Source organism: Carettochelys insculpta, chromosome 8 (assembly GCF_033958435.1).
Source record: "Carettochelys insculpta isolate YL-2023 chromosome 8, ASM3395843v1, whole genome shotgun sequence".
NCBI classification, from domain to species: domain Eukaryota; kingdom Metazoa; phylum Chordata; order Testudines; family Carettochelyidae; genus Carettochelys; species Carettochelys insculpta.
Window position 1 is genome coordinate 63,414,447 of NC_134144.1, and position 17,960 is coordinate 63,432,406.

Sequence of the window (17,960 nt, forward strand, 5' to 3'; positions counted from 1 at the left end):
TAGGTGGTGGTATAGGGAAGTCAGGCTCAATGATCTGATGGTCCCTTCAGTGACTGTGAGATAAGAAAATTGAAGCTGAATGCAGCTAAGGAAAAGATGCCTTATGAGCTGTTTTGGAAAGGAAGAGTAAAATACAGGCAAGAATGGACAGAAGTTGCAATAAAAGCAAGACTAACATAGAACTACACTAGTTGGATAACATTTATCACATTTGTTATATTCGATATGTTACAGATTATTTAACAGATTAATGTGCCAAATTATCATTGTGATATTGAGCTAAATGGTATTGCACACCTATATTCAAAAGATGTTGGGGAACTAATGAAGTGGACACTTTTTTGCTGCTGTTGTGGTGCCACTAGTCCAAATGGCAAATAGTTCTTTTTTTTTTTTTTAAAACAAGTATGTTAAATAATTGGTTGAAAGTTTATAATTACTGTGCACACTTTTTGATTGATTTGTACAGCAAAGAGTGGATTTGGGAACTAGGTCTGTGTCTACACTACAAAAATAACTTTGAAGTAGGGCACTACTCCATTCGTGGGAATGGAGTAAGGACTTCAAATTTAACTTCCAAGTAAGGGAAAATGTGTGTAGACTCTCTGCTGGCTACTTTGATGTAGTGCCTAACTTCAAAGTTAGTTCCTAGTGTAGATGCACCCTTGAGGATTGATTTGTCATGTAGACCAGCCCCAAATCACTAAAATATGTGTTTACTGGGGGGGGGGTTGGTGGGTAGGCTGGATATCTCAGTGGTTAGAGCATTGGTCTTGTAAACCCAGGGTTGTGAGTTCAGTCCTTGAGGGGGCTTTTCAAGGGTCTGGGGAAGGTTAAATTGAAAAAAAAAATCTGTGGGATTGTGGTAGATCCTGGTTGGAGGCAGGGGACTAGACTCAGTATCTCAAGGTGCCTTCCAGCTCTGTGAGATATGATATATATATATATAGCATTGCAGATGCAGCACAGCTGAGAGGGTGGGGAAATAGCACTGGACATTTGTACTAGTTTTTTCCATTATCAACAGGATTATTTGAACCGTGTGCTGGCTCTGCCATTTTTACTGTTGGAGTTGCAAGAGCAGGAAAACATCACTAGCTTACCATTCCAATTCCAGGTGGCATGGAGTAATAGCATTTGGGTGAATATTTTTAGTGGTGAACTGAACTGATTTAATCTAAGAATCATTAAAAACAAATAGACTTGTAATTCTGCAATGCCATTTTTAGTTACTTTTCAGAGAAGAACTGCAGTTTAAGTTTACACATCCCTGTTTGTCAAGGACTGGTGACAAACAATGTTACCTTTGTTAGTTAAGCATTGAGCTTAAATACTGAAGTTAATAGGCACGCTAGAACCTCCTAAAATAACACCTTCTTAGTAAGCAGCATATAGATTTAAGAAGAAGAATATGGTATGCCAGATTTAGTGATAGGAGAGGATTCCCATACTGTCCTGGGTTGTCCATTTTCAGTCTTCCTTTGTTTGGAATGAGCCGTATGCAACCTCTCTTGTGATTTGATTTACTTGAGACATCTTTACCATTCATGTCTGCAGCTATCTGAGACACTTTGTTGGCATATATCTTATAAAAAAGTAAGGTAAAGAGATTGGCCTCTAAATCCCACCACGTAGATCAACTGCTATATTGGTGTTTCCCACTGTAATTTCTCTGCTGATCTTCAGATGTTTTGAAAGAAACTACACTTTAACCTTAATGTGCTACACATTTTCTTTTTAGAAACAGAAGTCGTAGCACCCCTACAAATGACTTTTTCCGAGGATGCCCTGAGAAGCAGTTTCCTAAATATTAGAAACATATGGTGTAAGCAAAGATATTTTTAAATAGGTGCTGGAAACTTGGTTCTTAAATTCATAGTTAGTTATCTAAATAGGTGTCCTTTTTTTCCCCCCCCAACCTCTGTGGCCTGCTGGGTTCTAATCATTTCTGAAATCAGACCCCTTTATATATAGATGCCTGATTAAGAATTTAGAAGCCTAACTTTAGGCATTCTTCCTCCCGCTCCCACCCCACTACAGTAATTCACATTTAATAGTTAGTTCTCTAGTTTCTATTCCTTACTTTCTTTCTGGATAAAACATACATCATTGTACCATGTAAGTCTTCAAAATAGGTTTTTGTTTGATGTGGTGGTCTTATGCTGGCCCTCTGCATAGGGTTAAATAAATCCCCCCTCGAGGCTTTTTGCAAGTTCGCAAATTGTTCTGTGGTTCAGCTTGGCCATGACACGTCACCTAGATGTGTTGTGCGGCTAAATGAATGGAATCTTTTAGAGATCGTAGAGATCCTTGCATGAAAGTCACATAATAAGTACAGGTAATATTTTATCAGCTTCAAAAGAATTTAAACGGTTTTTCATTAATAAGCATAAAATCATCGAATGGGATTTTAAATGAAAAATTTTTCCTTCTCTTTTAGATCATATGAAGTAGAATGTTATTTAGGAGATAGAGAAGTGCTCTCTAAAATAAAAAAAAGATGCAGCTGCCTTTCAGGGGAAACACTCCTCCCTCCCCTATGTGGTTATATTTATTTCTTAGGTTTACGACTTATAAACTGATCTGAGCCTTTCCTGTTGTTATATAAAAATACAGTAGTTTTGTATGTATAATTATTTGCTAAAAAGGAGTTTGATTCTGTTGTCATTTTCTAGGAATCCACAGCTAATTCCACGTTAACATAAGTCAAGCTCAGGGTCTCCTGTTGTTGTGTTGTGGCTCTGTCTTACAATTTGTGAAAGTTTTGTCTTGTCATAGCTAATGATGTACTGTTTCCTGTTCCCAGGAGATTTACTGAACTAAAACACTACAGCGACGAACTGCAATCTGTCATATCTCACCTTCTGAGAGTCAGAGCTGTAAGTATTTCCCATGCGTGTCCTGATAAATGGTATATTTATAAAATAGCATTTCATCTTTAAAAAAGAGAGAACTTGTTTGTGTTCTTCACTTGAAATTGGTTTGTTCTACTGTCCAGTTTTTTTCAGTGCGGGGAGGAAAGGTTATTTTTATAACACTACACTGTGGGAGCAGTGTTCCCTGTAGGCTGAGCATTTGGGCAGCCACCCAGGAGAGATTCTGCTGGTGGTGCATATCACACATGGCTCCGCATGTAAAATTTATTTTGCACATGGATGGAGAATAGAGGAAACATTGTTTGGGGTGGAGAGGAAGGAATTCTAAATGTGCTTGGAGTTAAGCAGTGTGAAATGCTTATGTACAGTGTTGTTACCCAGGCTTAATTATTCATGTTTTGATAGTCACTGGAAAAAGACCATTTGCACACCACAGATTTCTAGCTGAGCAAATGTCTCCACAAGTATTTATTAGGCTATTGTTTGGTTCATTGCTTTATTCTGTCTTGTAAAATAGTATACATGCAATAATTTACAATCCTATGGGCAGTTTAAACCCACATCCCACATGAAAGTCACTTGAAATTGTGAGAAGGAAGGGTTGAAATTTAGTTGGGCAATAGAATCTGGGAATTCAGTTGGTGCTTCAGCGTCTCACCCAGAGTAGAAGACAAGACACCTAGTCTATGGTTACACTAGGGAATTTTGCCAACAAAACCCTGTGGGGGTTTTTTTCGATAAAACTGGTGAAACATTCACACAAAATACGTTTTGTCTATGGTAAGTTGACAAAAGTTGGCACTTCCACTGACAACCTTCTGCCTCCCCCAAATGAGGAAGAACACCCGTTGTTGACAGATTCTGTTGACAAAAAGCTATGTATATGTTAAGGGGGCCTTCTCTTGAAAGACAGCATCCAAGACAATGAGCAGCCCTGTCTGCTGTGCTTCTGGATACCTGTTTTGTTGGGAGAGCGGCCTGGCTGTCCGTTTGCTCTGTTGACAGAGTGGCGTGTTCTTCTGATTAGCTTATGTGAGTGGCTGCACTCTGGTGACAGAAGTTTTGTGAGGAAATCTCTTCCGACAGTGACTTCTGTTGACAGAGTGCTGTAGTGTAAGTGTAGCCATAGTGATCTGGAGTGTTTTCAAACCCAGATTGTTGTACATTCTGTCAAAATCTGCAATATAACATTCCACCAAATCTGCAATATAATATTCCACCAAAATAGTGCAAAGTTGACTGTTACCTAAGACACACATCTTCAGTTACCATTTAGAGGAGAGGGGGAAAAGCAGAATAGGATTACTTTTCCTTCAGAGGTATTGCCAATGGAGGAAGGAGCAGGGGGGCCAGAAGTCCACATCAACTAGAAATTGTTGAATCTACCCCATTCAGTTAGCAGGACTATAAACATATAATAGTATGTTTTGCGGCGCTTGTTGTGAATTCGCATGAGTTATACAAGTTTCCTGCAACACTTTTCATCTTGCAGATCAGTCTATAAAGAATAACGCCCTTTAGAATGATTAGAACAATCATTTCATGGAATCAGGATGTCTGTTACCTGTGGCTTGAAAACACAAGCTTAAAAATATACAAAACAGAGAAGGAAATAGGAAATTATAACCCTGTTAACAGGGAGCACGATACTAGTTTAGTGTGTTCGACAGGGGTTTATTTTTTGGCAAAAGTGTGCTGTAGTGGGGGATTGTAATGGATTGCCCTGTCGAGGGGAGGCACATCAGAGGATTAATTGCTTGTATTCCAGTAACTTGCCTTTCTGCCAGTACATATGTGTATGAGCAGTGTGACCGTGTTCAGACTTACTTTCTTTTTACCTCTTTGGCACATGAATAATTAGGGCTTTTATAAAACTTCTGTTTAACTCTCACTGACATATCAAATAGTGCTTTAATAATGGTGTAGGATGGAAATAAGTTGCACTTCAGGGTTCAATGTATAAAGCAGAGGAAAAGAGCAGCAACTGTGTAGTTACCAACAGCATGTAGAATGTGCAGGATTCTGATTCTCTAAACGTGAATTAATTTCTATCTTTAGCAGGAGGTATTGTGATGAGCTGACTCATCATTTCCCATTCTTTGTAGTATTACAAAATAAAAACAGGTTTGTGCCTTTCTGGATTCTTTATAAAGTAAGGAAAAGCTGTGGAGGTTCTTTTTTCTGAACAAACCCAGCCTTCTTTTGCAGATGTTTTTTAAGCCATTTGTTAGGACTGCATGGGGAAGTGGCCACACAGAGTGAGATGGGAAGGAGGCTTTGCCACAACTCTACACTAAAGCTTAATTTGTCTTCCTATTTCCTCTTTCCTTCCCCAAGACGTGATACGCATACACGTTCCCCGTATATGATGTCCATTTACATAGGCATTATACAGGTGAAATGAATTCTGCCTCACATTAACTTGGTTATTGGTGATATAATTAGAGTGGCTGGTGGACTCTGCGTATAGACAGTATGGCTGCATCTACACTAGCTCCTTTCTTTCAGAAGAGGAATGGTAATGAGCGAGTTGGGAAGGCACTAATGAGGCACTGCCATGAATATGCAGCATGTCAGTAGCATAATGGCGGCCACGTGCAATTCGAAAGCGCTGCTTTTGAAACTCACGTCGCCCACGTAGATGGGGCCTTTCAAAAGGAACCCCTGGACTTCGAAAGCCCCTTCTTCCTATCTGAATCGTGCGTGGCTGCCATTTTGCTAATAAGGTGCTGCATATTCATGGCAGTGCCTCATTAACCTCTTTCCAGCTCCGTCATTACCATGCTCCTCCTGAAAGGAGCGGGTGAGTGTAGACACAGCCTATGAGGGCATTCCTGTATGTTCTCAGGTGTAGAATGGTCTAGAGGTGATTTTTCTTTTCACTATAGTTTGAAACCATCGTTTTTAAAGTTTATATTAGTGATCTTAAAAGACAAGTCAGAACTAAGAGTTAGCTTTTATAAAATAACTTTTTCATCCTTTATACCTATAAGGTATTACAGCTGTAGACCTGAAAAGTTAGTCTGTAAATGTTGCTCTGTTCTTAAGATATGTATGTTTTACAGCTAACTAGTAAGCTGCATCTAAAAGAACAGCCTTGTCCAAAAACTAACTTTTACCAATATTTGTTTTAGAAAGTGGCAGACCGTCTTTATGGTGTATACAAAGTGCACGGGAATTATGGGAGAGTGTTCAGGTAAGAATTAGAATAGGTTTTAAAAATACATTAATCTAGATCCAGAAGCTCAAATAGTTTGCAAGTAATGTATTAAGCTTATTTATCCTTATTTTTGAAGTCTGAACTTTTATATGGTTTTTTTACACTACGTATTTGCACTGGAAAGGGTTACTGCTCTGGGGTAAGATGCTTACAAGTTGCTGCATTTGACATAGCTCGCTTTACCTTTGCTGAACTTTTTAGTTTCAGTTGGATGAAATTTTAGTATTTTTATGTAACTTCATGATTTTTGTGTTTTTTATATCAGGTCTAAACTATTTGTTCCTTCAGGTTGTGTCTATACTAGCAAGTTCTTCCAGAAAATCAGGCCTTTTTTCGAAAGAACACATGAAATGTCCACACACAAAATGCACTCTTTCAACCCGAAATCGAAAGAAGACAGCTCTTCTTCTGGAAGCTGTCTTCTGCTCCCGGATCAAGAACAGCACCTTTTTTCAAAAGAGCAGTCCTCATGGTGCTGGATTTTTCAATCCTGGCCTGATCTTTTGAAAGAGGTGGGCTATGTGGATGCTCTCTATCGTATGAGCAGATCAATCTTTCAGTCTGCTTTTTTGTGTGTGGACAGGCTTTTTCAGAAGAGATTGTCCAGAAGAACTTTTGGAAGATCACTGTAGTGTAGATGTAGTCTCAAAGTGCATTCTTCTAACTTATTTGATATAGTTAATCAATTGTTATGTTGTATCTGTAATGCTGAAAGGTATCCCAATCCTTTTAAGACATCAAAAATCAATAATGGCTCAAATATATTCTAGTACACTTTTATTTTTAGAAGTTGAATTAGCTGATAGTTTTTGATTTATGTGCCTCAGTTGCATGCTCAAGTTTTCCATCTCGCTGGAGAATTAAGGAATCTAACTTCTGGGTAAGGGGAACCTCCTGCTTATACAATCTGTACAAGTGCTAAATTTAATTCACCAGGTTAATGGATTGCAGATGTCTTTGTGGCTGGGGGTTTAAAATTAAATTAGGTACATTTTTGCAATAACACAAGGGTAAACAAATGTCAACATTAATGTAGCGTTTTTAAAAATTATATGTAAAGTATAGAAAAATAATTGCTAGACATAATTACACAGAGGAAGATAATTAAAAGTACATTCTGTGGGTAACAGAAGGGATTATACGTTTTTGGGGTAACTGACAGTTCTGCGTATGTTGTTCTGTTTTAAGAGATCATGAAATTAACAGAACTGTAATTTACCTGTGTGACTAAGTGCTTGCATCTCCATTATGGTTTTGGTGGTTGCATTATCCATAAATTGACTACATTTAGTCAGATTTTTTTTTTGTCTACATGAGATTGTTTGGTGTCTCTAGGCTTATTTAGCACAGTGGACATTTAGTGAATTTATCTATTCATAAAAATAGTCAATAATATACACTGATACTAAGAAAAAAATCAGTTTTGGGCAGTCTTATTTCAGAAGTGACACTCCAGTGTTTCTGTTGTGAATGCTATAAATCCATTAGTATGCCATTCTATGATGTGGCAATGCTGTCTGATGATGATTTTGTGATGTGTATTGGTTATTCTCTTAATTTAAAAAAAATCCACATAATGAGATTTGGTATAATAGCTTTACAGAAAGTGTGATACTGCAGATACAAAGGAATGAACCTTATGTTGTAATTCCATTAGTATTTCTCTTAATCTCTCTAACTATTAAAACACAGTTCTTTTCATGCCTACCTTTTGAAAATCGTGAATTGGAACTAAAAGCCAGCAACCTTTTGTGCATGTGTCTGTCTGGGGAGGGACGGAACAGAGGCAACTCCTGACAAGAATGCTTTAATGCAAGCTCACTATTAAATTGTATTCAGTGCTTCTTAGTGATGGAAGAGCAGTGTGGTTAGTAGAACTTTTGAGGCAATTTCCATTCAAGTGTCACCTGGAAAGAAATTATATATACAGGATGCAGCTTATTAACTTTCCTTAACTTCACGACTGATGTTGCTTCTCATTGGATTTGTTTTTTTTTCTCTAGTGAATGGAGTGCAATAGAAAAGGAGATGGGGGATGGGCTGCAGAGTGCTGGCCATCACATGGATGTGTAAGTACTGAGTGAATATCTGATAGTTTGATGTATGCCAGATGCACATATATTAAGGGCAGTGGCAGAGAATTTTGTAAAAAATGTACTGAGAAGACTTTGCAGAGAGAGATATATTAGTATTAGGTACAACGTTTCATTGACTTGTGGATAAGGGCTGTTTTTAGAGTCCATGTACTGTATTAAGTAGCTCAAAGAGCCCTCCGGGGAACCAGAGGGGTTACTTTTTATTATTATTTTGAAACTATAGAGGTGTTTGGAATTCTTCCAGCTTTTCTTTTAAGGTACTATGCCAGAAACTAGTGGAATTAAACTCTAATGTACTGCAGATCTGATGAGAGCCGTTTGTTTTTGGCAGGAGTGCTTTGCACCATGCAGTAGATGGTACATTAATTTGTACTTTAAAAAAAAAAGTTACTTAAACCTTGTGTTAACTGTTCAGTACCCAAGGCTTATTTGGTGAATTCCAAAATAATTTCAAGTACCATCCTGAATTAAATAGTGGTTGCAACACAAAGAATAGCTACCAAGCACTGTAAGGGTATTTCTCTGCCCTTCACCCCACACATGCAACTGCCATTGGCTTCAGTAATGGCTATGTACATGAAACAAGGAGAACAGAACCCTCACAATAAAAAAACAACATTTTAGCACTTCGCAGGGAGGGATAGCTCAGTGGCTTGAGCGTTGGCCTGCTAAACCCAGACTTGTGAGTTCAGTCCTTGAGGAGGCCATTTAGGGATTGGGGCAAATAGATGTCAGAGGTTTTGCTTGGTCCTGCCAAGAGGGTGGGGGACTGGACTAGATGACCTCCTAAGGTCCCTTCCAGTTCTAGGAGATATGTATGTGTGTAATAGATTGCTTATAATGTCTGTACTACAGGAACGTGGAATTATTTTAGTTTTGCTTGTTATGTAATAATAACACTGAATAAAAATTTCTCTCTGTTTATCTCTGGTTCTTTCAACTTGACAGAATCATAGGCACTGGTGAAAGAGTAGTTTAACTCATTTAACAAATTGTGTGGTTTTGCAAGTGGAACTATGAAACAATTTTTAATTGGAAAAGATAGTCTTATTTTAAAAGTGAATCATGAAAACTTTTAAGGTTGTTTGTAATAACATTTTACAAGGCCAGTTTACATCTGTGTTATAAATTGATGCCCTTGTCCAGGTTTAGTAAGGGATATATATTTCCAGATTCCTGCTGCCTAATAGAATTTTATGGAGAAGCTCGTTTAACAGTGAATTCTCAAAATTAACACTTGGTTTAAAAAGTGAGAGATTTATCACATCTTTAAATAGTGTGGATGTTTATGAATGAAACATAGAACTATTTATTTCCAAGTTTTAAAAACACTCATACGATTTAATGTTGTGTTTTTATTATACAGTTGAAATCGCATTACAAGAAATAATTCCAAATAAAAGGGCATAGACAGAGTAAAGGAATGGAGTGTGGTGTTAAATATTTATTTCAAAACTTGAACAGTCTCACAGAAATCAGTTTATTTTCAGTTGTATGAACGAGTAGTGCAGCACAAATGAAAACATACTTGAACCTGCTGGGCTTTTTTGGTTTTTTGGTGATACGTCAATATGTACCATATTGTGATGTCAGAATGTGGAAGATATTTTAAACAAATAAAACAAAGCAGATAGAACAAACACCTCATTTGAGGGGGATTATACCCCCTTATCTAGTTTATACCTCCTCCACTTTACCATAAAAGACTTGTGTGAGGGGGTTGTACGAATTAAAACTTGAGATTTCTGCCCTTCACATTGTCATTGCTGAACAGCCTGAGTGGTGGTCCAAAGTTCCAAGGGTAGCCTCTATCCACCCATGCTGTAATGGATGACAAATCAAAGGTGACCTCCAATGGCATAGTTTTCCTCTCCTGTTTTACCAAACTGTTGCTCCCAGAAGTGGCCCCTGTAGCTCTTTGCCCACTGGAGACAGCAATTGTGGGGTTTGCAGATGGCAGTTATGAGCTTCAGAGATGGTCTTTCCCCTGGGATGAAAGTAGGGGGAGTGTTTGAATTTACATGGGGGATTGCAGAGGGACTAAATTGGCAACACTGCAGTGTAACTAGTTGACTATGGGGGTATGGTGGGAGAAAATGGGTGTATTCACAAGTGTTCTACAGAAATCCCTCATTAGGGACCCATTGTATAATGGTCGTAGGTTTTCTCCCTCAGTCAACTCTTCTTTCTCCCCTCCAGAGCTAATGTCATGGGAGCTACTATGGAGTGCTGCTCCTAGAATATGCTTTCTGAGCAGGAAGTGTCCATTATAAATATCTAAGCCTGTTGTGCCACACATTTAAAGCTGTCCTGCACATATGTGGCTGATATCAGCTTCAGTTTTACTAGGATTTTTGATGATTAGTCAAATGTTTATCCCTTTTATTTAGCTCATTATTATTTAAGAAGCCACAAAGTTGTGTAGTACTGAGCAATGGGGGGAGGAAATGTCTGTATATGTGCCAGTTTTCATGGCGCCATCCATTTTTGTTAAATGTCTTGAGTTGTCCCATATGCAGCCAGCAGTTGCATGAATGACACACACACACACTTGATTCCTGCCTTTCTGGCACTGCTACTGCACAGTCAGCTGACAGCCTAAAATAATTTTGTTTTAAAGTACAATAAGAACATGTTAACTGCACACCTCCCTTTGACTCTGAGGAGAACCTAGTACATTGGGAAGTCTGAGCTCAGAAACACTTATTTCACTGTTTCTAGAAGCATGCTCACTGCTGTGCCTTTCCCTCTCTCTTTGGGGATTTCCATGGTTTGTTTAACCTGTTTTGGCCTAACGGGTTCAAATAGTTAGAAGTGCAGCTTCTGCTGACCTACTACTTTGTCAAATCATGATTTAAGCTTTTATAGAAATTCTGCACTAGGGTATGTTTAGGTGGGAGTTGGGCAGAACAGCTCCTAGCATTGCCATAAATCTTCCCTTGACAAACTTGGCTGCAGCTGAAGTACAGTCCATCTGCAGCTCTAACAATCCCAACTCTTATTTTAGGAACTTTTTAAAAAACTCCAACCCACTAAGCCTTAAATTCAAGCTTTGAGACAGATTCTGTGGTGTAATGCTCCTCTCTTTCAAAACTGGGTAGATGCCATTGCCCTTTTATGGATGATTATGCAGCCATGCCCCTTCAAGCTCAAAGATAGCACCCTCTCAGCATGGATGGGGTTCAAGCCCAGAGCCTCCTTTCAGCTCCTTGGCTGAATGTTATTATCTATTTAAAGTCAGGACAGGACCACAAAAGTGTGATTTGTATGGTCACATATTGTTGTCATTTGGGTGGGGTTTCTTTTATACTTTCAAGCTTTAGGCTTTGCAACAAAGACTCTAGAATCCAAACTTGGTTTTGTTGATGGTAGAGGAGGTAGAATGTAACACTGCTCATTCATCCCAGCTGTGTTGGCTCTGTGTAGCTGACAATAGCAAAAGCTTTTTTCTGTCAGTAAGCCAACCAGATGTAACTCAAAACGTACACGACAAGATACATCCAGTAACCATTTTACAGAGCTACGTCTGTCTGTAAACATGCTTAAAAATGCTAACTCTTTTCAAGCAATGCGAGTCAGTTGAAAGCTGTCAGGCAAAATTTCTTCCCTTTGTACGTGACTGTAAATTTCAGAAGTCGCTTTCAGCCACGTGCAGTAAGGGCTGAGATTTTTTTCGAAACGTCTTTGCCTCAGCCTAACTCTGCTCCATTGACATCAGTGAGAGCAATGGTAAAATACCCAGTGACTAGAGTAGGCACAACTAGGACAACGCTAAGTTGAGTACTTTGGAAAATCCCCTACTAAAAGACTTAACAATATAGCTGCTAGTTTGAATGGGGGTTCTTATTTGTGAAGCATAGATTGTTGGACTGGCTACCTAAGGAACTCTGAAAGACTTGATTCTGAAAAGTTCTGTGGACCCTCAAATTCCATTGTTTCCATGGCTAAGGATCAAGTGAAAACTGCCTCTTAAATCTTACCTTTAGCATTTTAGAAGGCATCAGGTTCTCTTCACCAAACCTTACAGATGCCATGAAACTTATTACCAATATTTCTTATTTTGCTGCTATCTGTTGAAAATCAATTTTTAAAGGAATATATTTCTTTAGTTTTTTGCTTTTCCTGTAATAAAAATGGCAGCCTCCTAGGCAGAAAAGTTTGACTATTGTAAGATTTGTCACTTCACTGCAGTGCTAACTTAAGAAACAGGTCTTCAGTAATGTTTATATTTTAGTTCTGAACAGACTAATATACCTTTTTAAATCCAAAAATGAAGACCGTTTTAAAGATAACTTGTAATTATGTGAAGAAATAGGTTCTTTTCCCTTTTGTACTATTTCTGTAATTTAAGATGCTAGATAAGGGGGTCTTGTGTTTAACCAAAAGTTGTACTCTACCAGATATGCAGCTTCTATTGACGACATATTGGAAGAGGAAGAGCATTATGCAGATCAGCTAAAGGAATATCTTTTCTATGCGGAAGCTCTACGGTAAGTATGTTAGTATATATTTCAAAGAGTAAACTTCTGTACTTTTGTTGCTTTATTTGATACATTGTCTGCTGACTTCCGTCTGTATCCTTTATAATTTTGGCTTTTGAGAAGACATTACATAGCTATGTTCTGAAGTCTGCAAATACCTTTCATTTTTTATTTGCTTTTATCACTTATTGCTTATTAAGCCAGTTAGAGTTAAGTATAGCTGAGATGGTTAGCGATTCAATGGTAGCACGTCCAGGCAAAATCCCGGTGCTTTAGGAAGTCATGTTGTATGTTGATTTAAATTGTGCTCATCCCTTTGAATTAATGTCCCAGCATGCTGCTTCAGGCCAGTCTTCTGCTGGAGGTATCATCTTCCTTTATGGGACACAAAAGAGAGGCTCTGACCACTTACAGCTGTTCAAAACTAGCCCTGGGAATGTTTTAAAAAATTTCCTAAATAACTTCCAGTTGTGACAGATACAATCTGCCTCTCTAACCTCCCACAGTATGCCTTCCTGTCTTCAAGTATTGTGTGCTGGTGTTGTGAACAGTTACAGTTGTTACAATTGCCACATTCACTAAGGAAGTGGTAACATTTGTGTTTGCAAATCCATTCATAAAGTTTGAAAAGATGTTCAGATCCTTTTGAAGGGCACTGTATGCATTTAGGCACAGTATCATTTTTACAAGCCAAAAAGATAAAAAAAAAAGGTGGGGGGGGCACACTCCAAGGAATTTTGACACACTCCAAGTTGTTACAATGAAAGACATTTTCCTAAGATCAATGTGTATCTTGTTCCTGTGTGACAGACAAATGTCCAAAATATCGTGTAAACCCTTTGCTGCAATTGGAATTTTTACCATAACTGAAGTTAAATGAAACTATTTTACAAGGATGTGCTTTATCTAAAGGATGGTTTTATGTGGTATGAGATTTTCTGAAAAGGATTTGCAGGAGAACATGCTTAAGGTCACTGAACTATAGAATCACTGATACATCAAAAGTTTTGTAATTTAGCAGGCTTGCCCCAGAGTTATGTTTAGTGTTACAGAGTCATTAGATCTAGGCTAGATACATAACTAAACATGATGCTTGGCAAAAAAGGAACATTTGTACCTTTTTGAAACTTAGAAGCTGGTAAAAAGTTAAGACAAGATATTACACAACAAATTGTTCACTGGTTGTTTTTTTAGGGCAGTTTGCAGGAAGCATGAACTAATGCAGTATGACTTGGAAATGTCTGCTCAGGACCTGGCATCTAAGAAACAGCAGTGTGAAGAACTGGCAACAGGGGTGAGTCTGTTTTTCCATTTTCTTCCTTTAGACTTAGATATTTTTTTAGGGAGCTAAATAAGTTCATGACATACAAATGACATTTGACAAATGTCATTATAACCAGTTGTCTGTATGCTAAGTATCACATGAACTGTAGCTCTTTCAGTTGTTTACCAGTCATTTATTTTCATGGTGCACAGTTTGTGCAGGGCTTTATTTAAAAAAACCTAGCAAATGCAGGGCAGCAGGTCAGGTGATGTAAAGTGTTTGCAATGGAGTGGATTAGAGAATATTACAAAGATCAAAGTTTCTGGTTAGTTACAGTTGAATAGGGAAAAATCTTTATACCTTTTTAAAAGCTTAACATCCTCATGAAATGTTAAGTTCCCACCCCCAGATAAGGGCTGACATTAGATAATATCTAAAAGCAAATTTTTGCATTTAATCCGAAAGGTGAATAAACAGAGTAAACTACTACTGCTAAAGTTATTGATACTGTAATATAGAATCATTTTACTGGTTTTGTGTAACTTGACAAGAAATATTACTTGAAGTTTAGAAATTGGTAAGTGAATGGAAATGTATTAAATATGGGTCCAATATAAAGCACGTTAAAGTCAGTGGGAGTCATTCCATTGAGTCCAGAGGTCAGTGGATCAGGCCATAAGAATCTTATCTGTCCAATTCCTTGAAGAGAGAAAGTGGATAATACTTTTCACTGGACCAAATTCTTTTGGTGAGAGAGACAAGCTTTTGAGCTTACACAGAGCTGTTCTTGAATGCATTCCCAAACCTGCAGAAAACCTTTGTAAACTTGAAAGCTCATCTCTCCAACCAGAGTTGATCCAATAAAAGATACTGAATTGCCTACGTTCTCTTTAATATCCTAATAACACGGCTACAACACTGCATATGACAATTTAGAAGGCAGTTATGGAAGAAGTTAGAGACTTAGTGAAGTTTCAGATGACAGTTTTTAATAGGAGTGTATATGGGTTTGTTTAACAATTTGGTTTTAATTTGAACATCTACAGCTCTTTCATCCACCTCGTAGCAGAACAGTTTTTCAGGTGGAAGAGCCCTTTATATCAGTGCATGAGCTCCACCAGCCAAAGATAAACTATCATTCCACTGGAATAAAACTTTTATTGTTTTTTCTGTTTGATTTTAGACTGTTAGAACATTTTCTCTAAAGGGAATGACAAGCAAACTGTTTGGTCAGGAAACTCCTGAGCAAAGAGAAGGCAAGATAAAGGTTTTAGAAGAACAGATACATGAAGGGGAAGAACAACTGAAATCTAAAAATGTGGAGGGCAGGTAAAGGTGCTGATGTGTTCCAAGAAAAGTGGGTTCATTTTTGTAAAAATCATAAGGTGTTCTTAAAGGTGTTTGTGTTTTATAGACCTTTTTGATACATCCTTGGTGTTTATGAGCTGTCTATAAAAATTCTTGTCATTTGCAAGTTGTGAAATAAAGTATAGTACACTCTGTCAGCCCGTGGTCTATGGGGGAAACTTAGTAAAAGCTGATCACTTTTCCAGTTACTGAATCCCATTTAATGGCAGACTCCTTGTTTCATGTTCAGCTGGTAATATATTTAATGGGTGGGCTGTAAGCAAACAAGGATTTAAGCTTTCTTATGGCTGCTTGAATGTAGAATTCAGATGTAACTTTAGTTTGGTCTTTACATATGGCTCTGGACATTGGCACTAATAATTACTTAGAAAGTTTTGCATAAAGGATGGTTGACTTCTGTTTATGATTAAATGTTTTAGCAAGCTATATTTGAATGACTGATTCTTAGTATTCTAACTAATAGGACCTGACATTCCAAAACCAATGTATTTGTGTCTGAACACATTCATTTTTATTGTTATGGGAAAGATGAGTGTGCTATCTGTTAGCTGTAATCCTTACATATCAAAAGATAAGAAACAGACTAGTTCATACAGAGTTCAAAACAACAAAATACTCAATAGAAATTAGGACATGGTAAATGGAATTCCTTAATCATCTTGACAGAAGTGCTGGACATCTGCTTTTATAGCTCAGGAAGCAGTTTTCAAATTAATACTTGTCTAGTTTGTGCAGTTCAGTGCAAACAATATGCTGGAGGTATTTTAGTGTATGAACTTCTTTGTTTTGACTGAGAAGAGTGAGGGGCAAATATTGCAGACAAACAAGAAAAGGGAGTATGCTATTCTGGAATGAATTTGAAAATGAGATGAGGTCAGAGGATGCTGAGGCCCAAAGCCCCTTCCTTGAGCACTGGCACAAAAAGTGTTCAACGAGCTTGGCAAGGATCTGAATATAAACTCATTATTCATTTAGTTCTGTAGCCATGTAGATGAACCTGAGTCAGATCCATCTGTGAAGGTCTCCAGTTATAAAAAATGTTGTGGTTAAACAATCTCTGAAGAACTGGGTGAATTATTCCTATATTAGAGCAATAGAAATTACTGTGAATCGACTTGTAGACTTTAAAAGTGTAGGATTTCAGATATTGACAAAGGCCCAGTCCTTCTCCCAGTTAATTCAGTAGCAGGTGGCTTGGGCCCATTGCATGTATGTATATATAAAGGTATTTTAAAAAAAAAACACATTAACCAAACTATATTGCTCTATTTTCAGAGAGTTTGTGAAAAGTGCCTGGGCGGATATTGAGCGTTTCAAAGAGCAAAAGAATCATGACTTGAAAGAGGCCCTCATAAATTATGCTGTGATGCAGATTAGCATGTGCAAAAAGGTAGGTTTTGCTTCTGATTGACAGGACAACTATGTCAAAGATAGTAGGTGACCCAGGTGTGGGTCTGTAACCAGTGGGAGAACTGCTATTGTAGAAGGCTGGAGATCAGTAGAGTAGAAACTGCAGCGTAGTCTATCCTGCACGTAGGTTGCCATATCTCTGTCTTTCTGGCGTACCCTGAGGTTGAGAGATTCTCCTGTGTTGGCACTAAACAGCGTGGGCCAAAGGCTGTACGCTTTCCCCATCCTTAGATATGTAAAGTTCCTACTAATCAGTGGGACTTTTCCTGTAGACTTCAGTCATGCGGATATGTGCACACGATATATTTATTGGTTTATTGCAAGGCTCCTTTGTTTGAAATAAGTAAAACCCCCCCTTTTTTTAAAAGGGAATTCAAGTGTGGACGAATGCAAAGGAATGCTTCAGCAAGATGTGATTATCCAGAAACAAATTTCTCCTCAACAAAGTGCCAGAGAACAGAAGCACAAGTGCATAAACACAGATGCTAAGTTGCTACATGATCTACATATAAATCATGAAATAAATGATTTGAGTAAATTCAGTTTTCTTTATGCTGATTGTAGTTGTGTTAATAGAGGACAAAAAGGAAATGTTCATAATGGTTCGTCCCTAACAGTTACTTTGTGGCATATTATACATGTAGCAAATAATTGAAGGGCAAAGGGGTTAATGAAAGCTGCAGCTCTATAATGAGGTAAAAGCTTTAGGGAAAGTCCAAACTAACCCCAAAAAGTAGTGTCATACAGTTCAGTTGTGCATCTTCTGAACCATGCCATGTTCAACATTAGATCATCTCCTAGTGCCCACCTTCAGCCCTTAGGATTTGTAATACTCTAGAGCCAGGGGGGTTTTGTTTGCTTTATAATGGTGCACACAGTTGTGTTCTTGAGGTTTACACCATAAGAAAACAAACCTGAAAATAATTGTACTGCTTAAGGTTCATAGTTCCATGCCTCTGCATCTCTATGGAGAAGTTGTTTTTTCCAAAATTCAGGATAAACACAGTCTCAAACTTTTTGAGATTTTTATTTCGTACCCTCTACAATAGAGGAATTGAAAAACAGCTCTTTATGATACTCCTCAGTTACTGTTTCCCATTAGAGTTTTAATATGGACTTTGATCTGTTGTCTAACTTTCTACTACTGATAAAGGAGATTAATGACCCCACTGAGCCAACTTCAGACCTGGTGTAATAAGGTACATTGTTACCTCATTTATGAAAACATCTTACCCCAGGTGTAAA

At 37.9% G+C, this 17,960-nt stretch overlaps 1 protein-coding gene across 1 annotated transcript in view; it reads left to right on the forward strand.

The window, feature by feature from the left end:
- Positions 1–17,257, forward strand: part of SNX4 (sorting nexin 4) — a 43,385-nt gene extending 26,128 nt beyond the window's left edge. The window contains exons 7-14 of the mRNA XM_075000895.1: positions 2,807–2,879; positions 6,011–6,072; positions 8,100–8,165; positions 12,593–12,682; positions 13,868–13,967; positions 15,121–15,266; positions 16,581–16,695; positions 17,084–17,257. Coding sequence (XP_074856996.1) covers positions 2,807–2,879; positions 6,011–6,072; positions 8,100–8,165; positions 12,593–12,682; positions 13,868–13,967; positions 15,121–15,266; positions 16,581–16,695; positions 17,084–17,131 — 700 coding nt within the window. The 3' untranslated portion in view covers positions 17,132–17,257. The remainder of the gene's footprint in view (positions 1–2,806; positions 2,880–6,010; positions 6,073–8,099; positions 8,166–12,592; positions 12,683–13,867; positions 13,968–15,120; positions 15,267–16,580; positions 16,696–17,083) is intronic.
- The last annotated feature ends 703 nt before the right edge of the window (positions 17,258–17,960 follow it).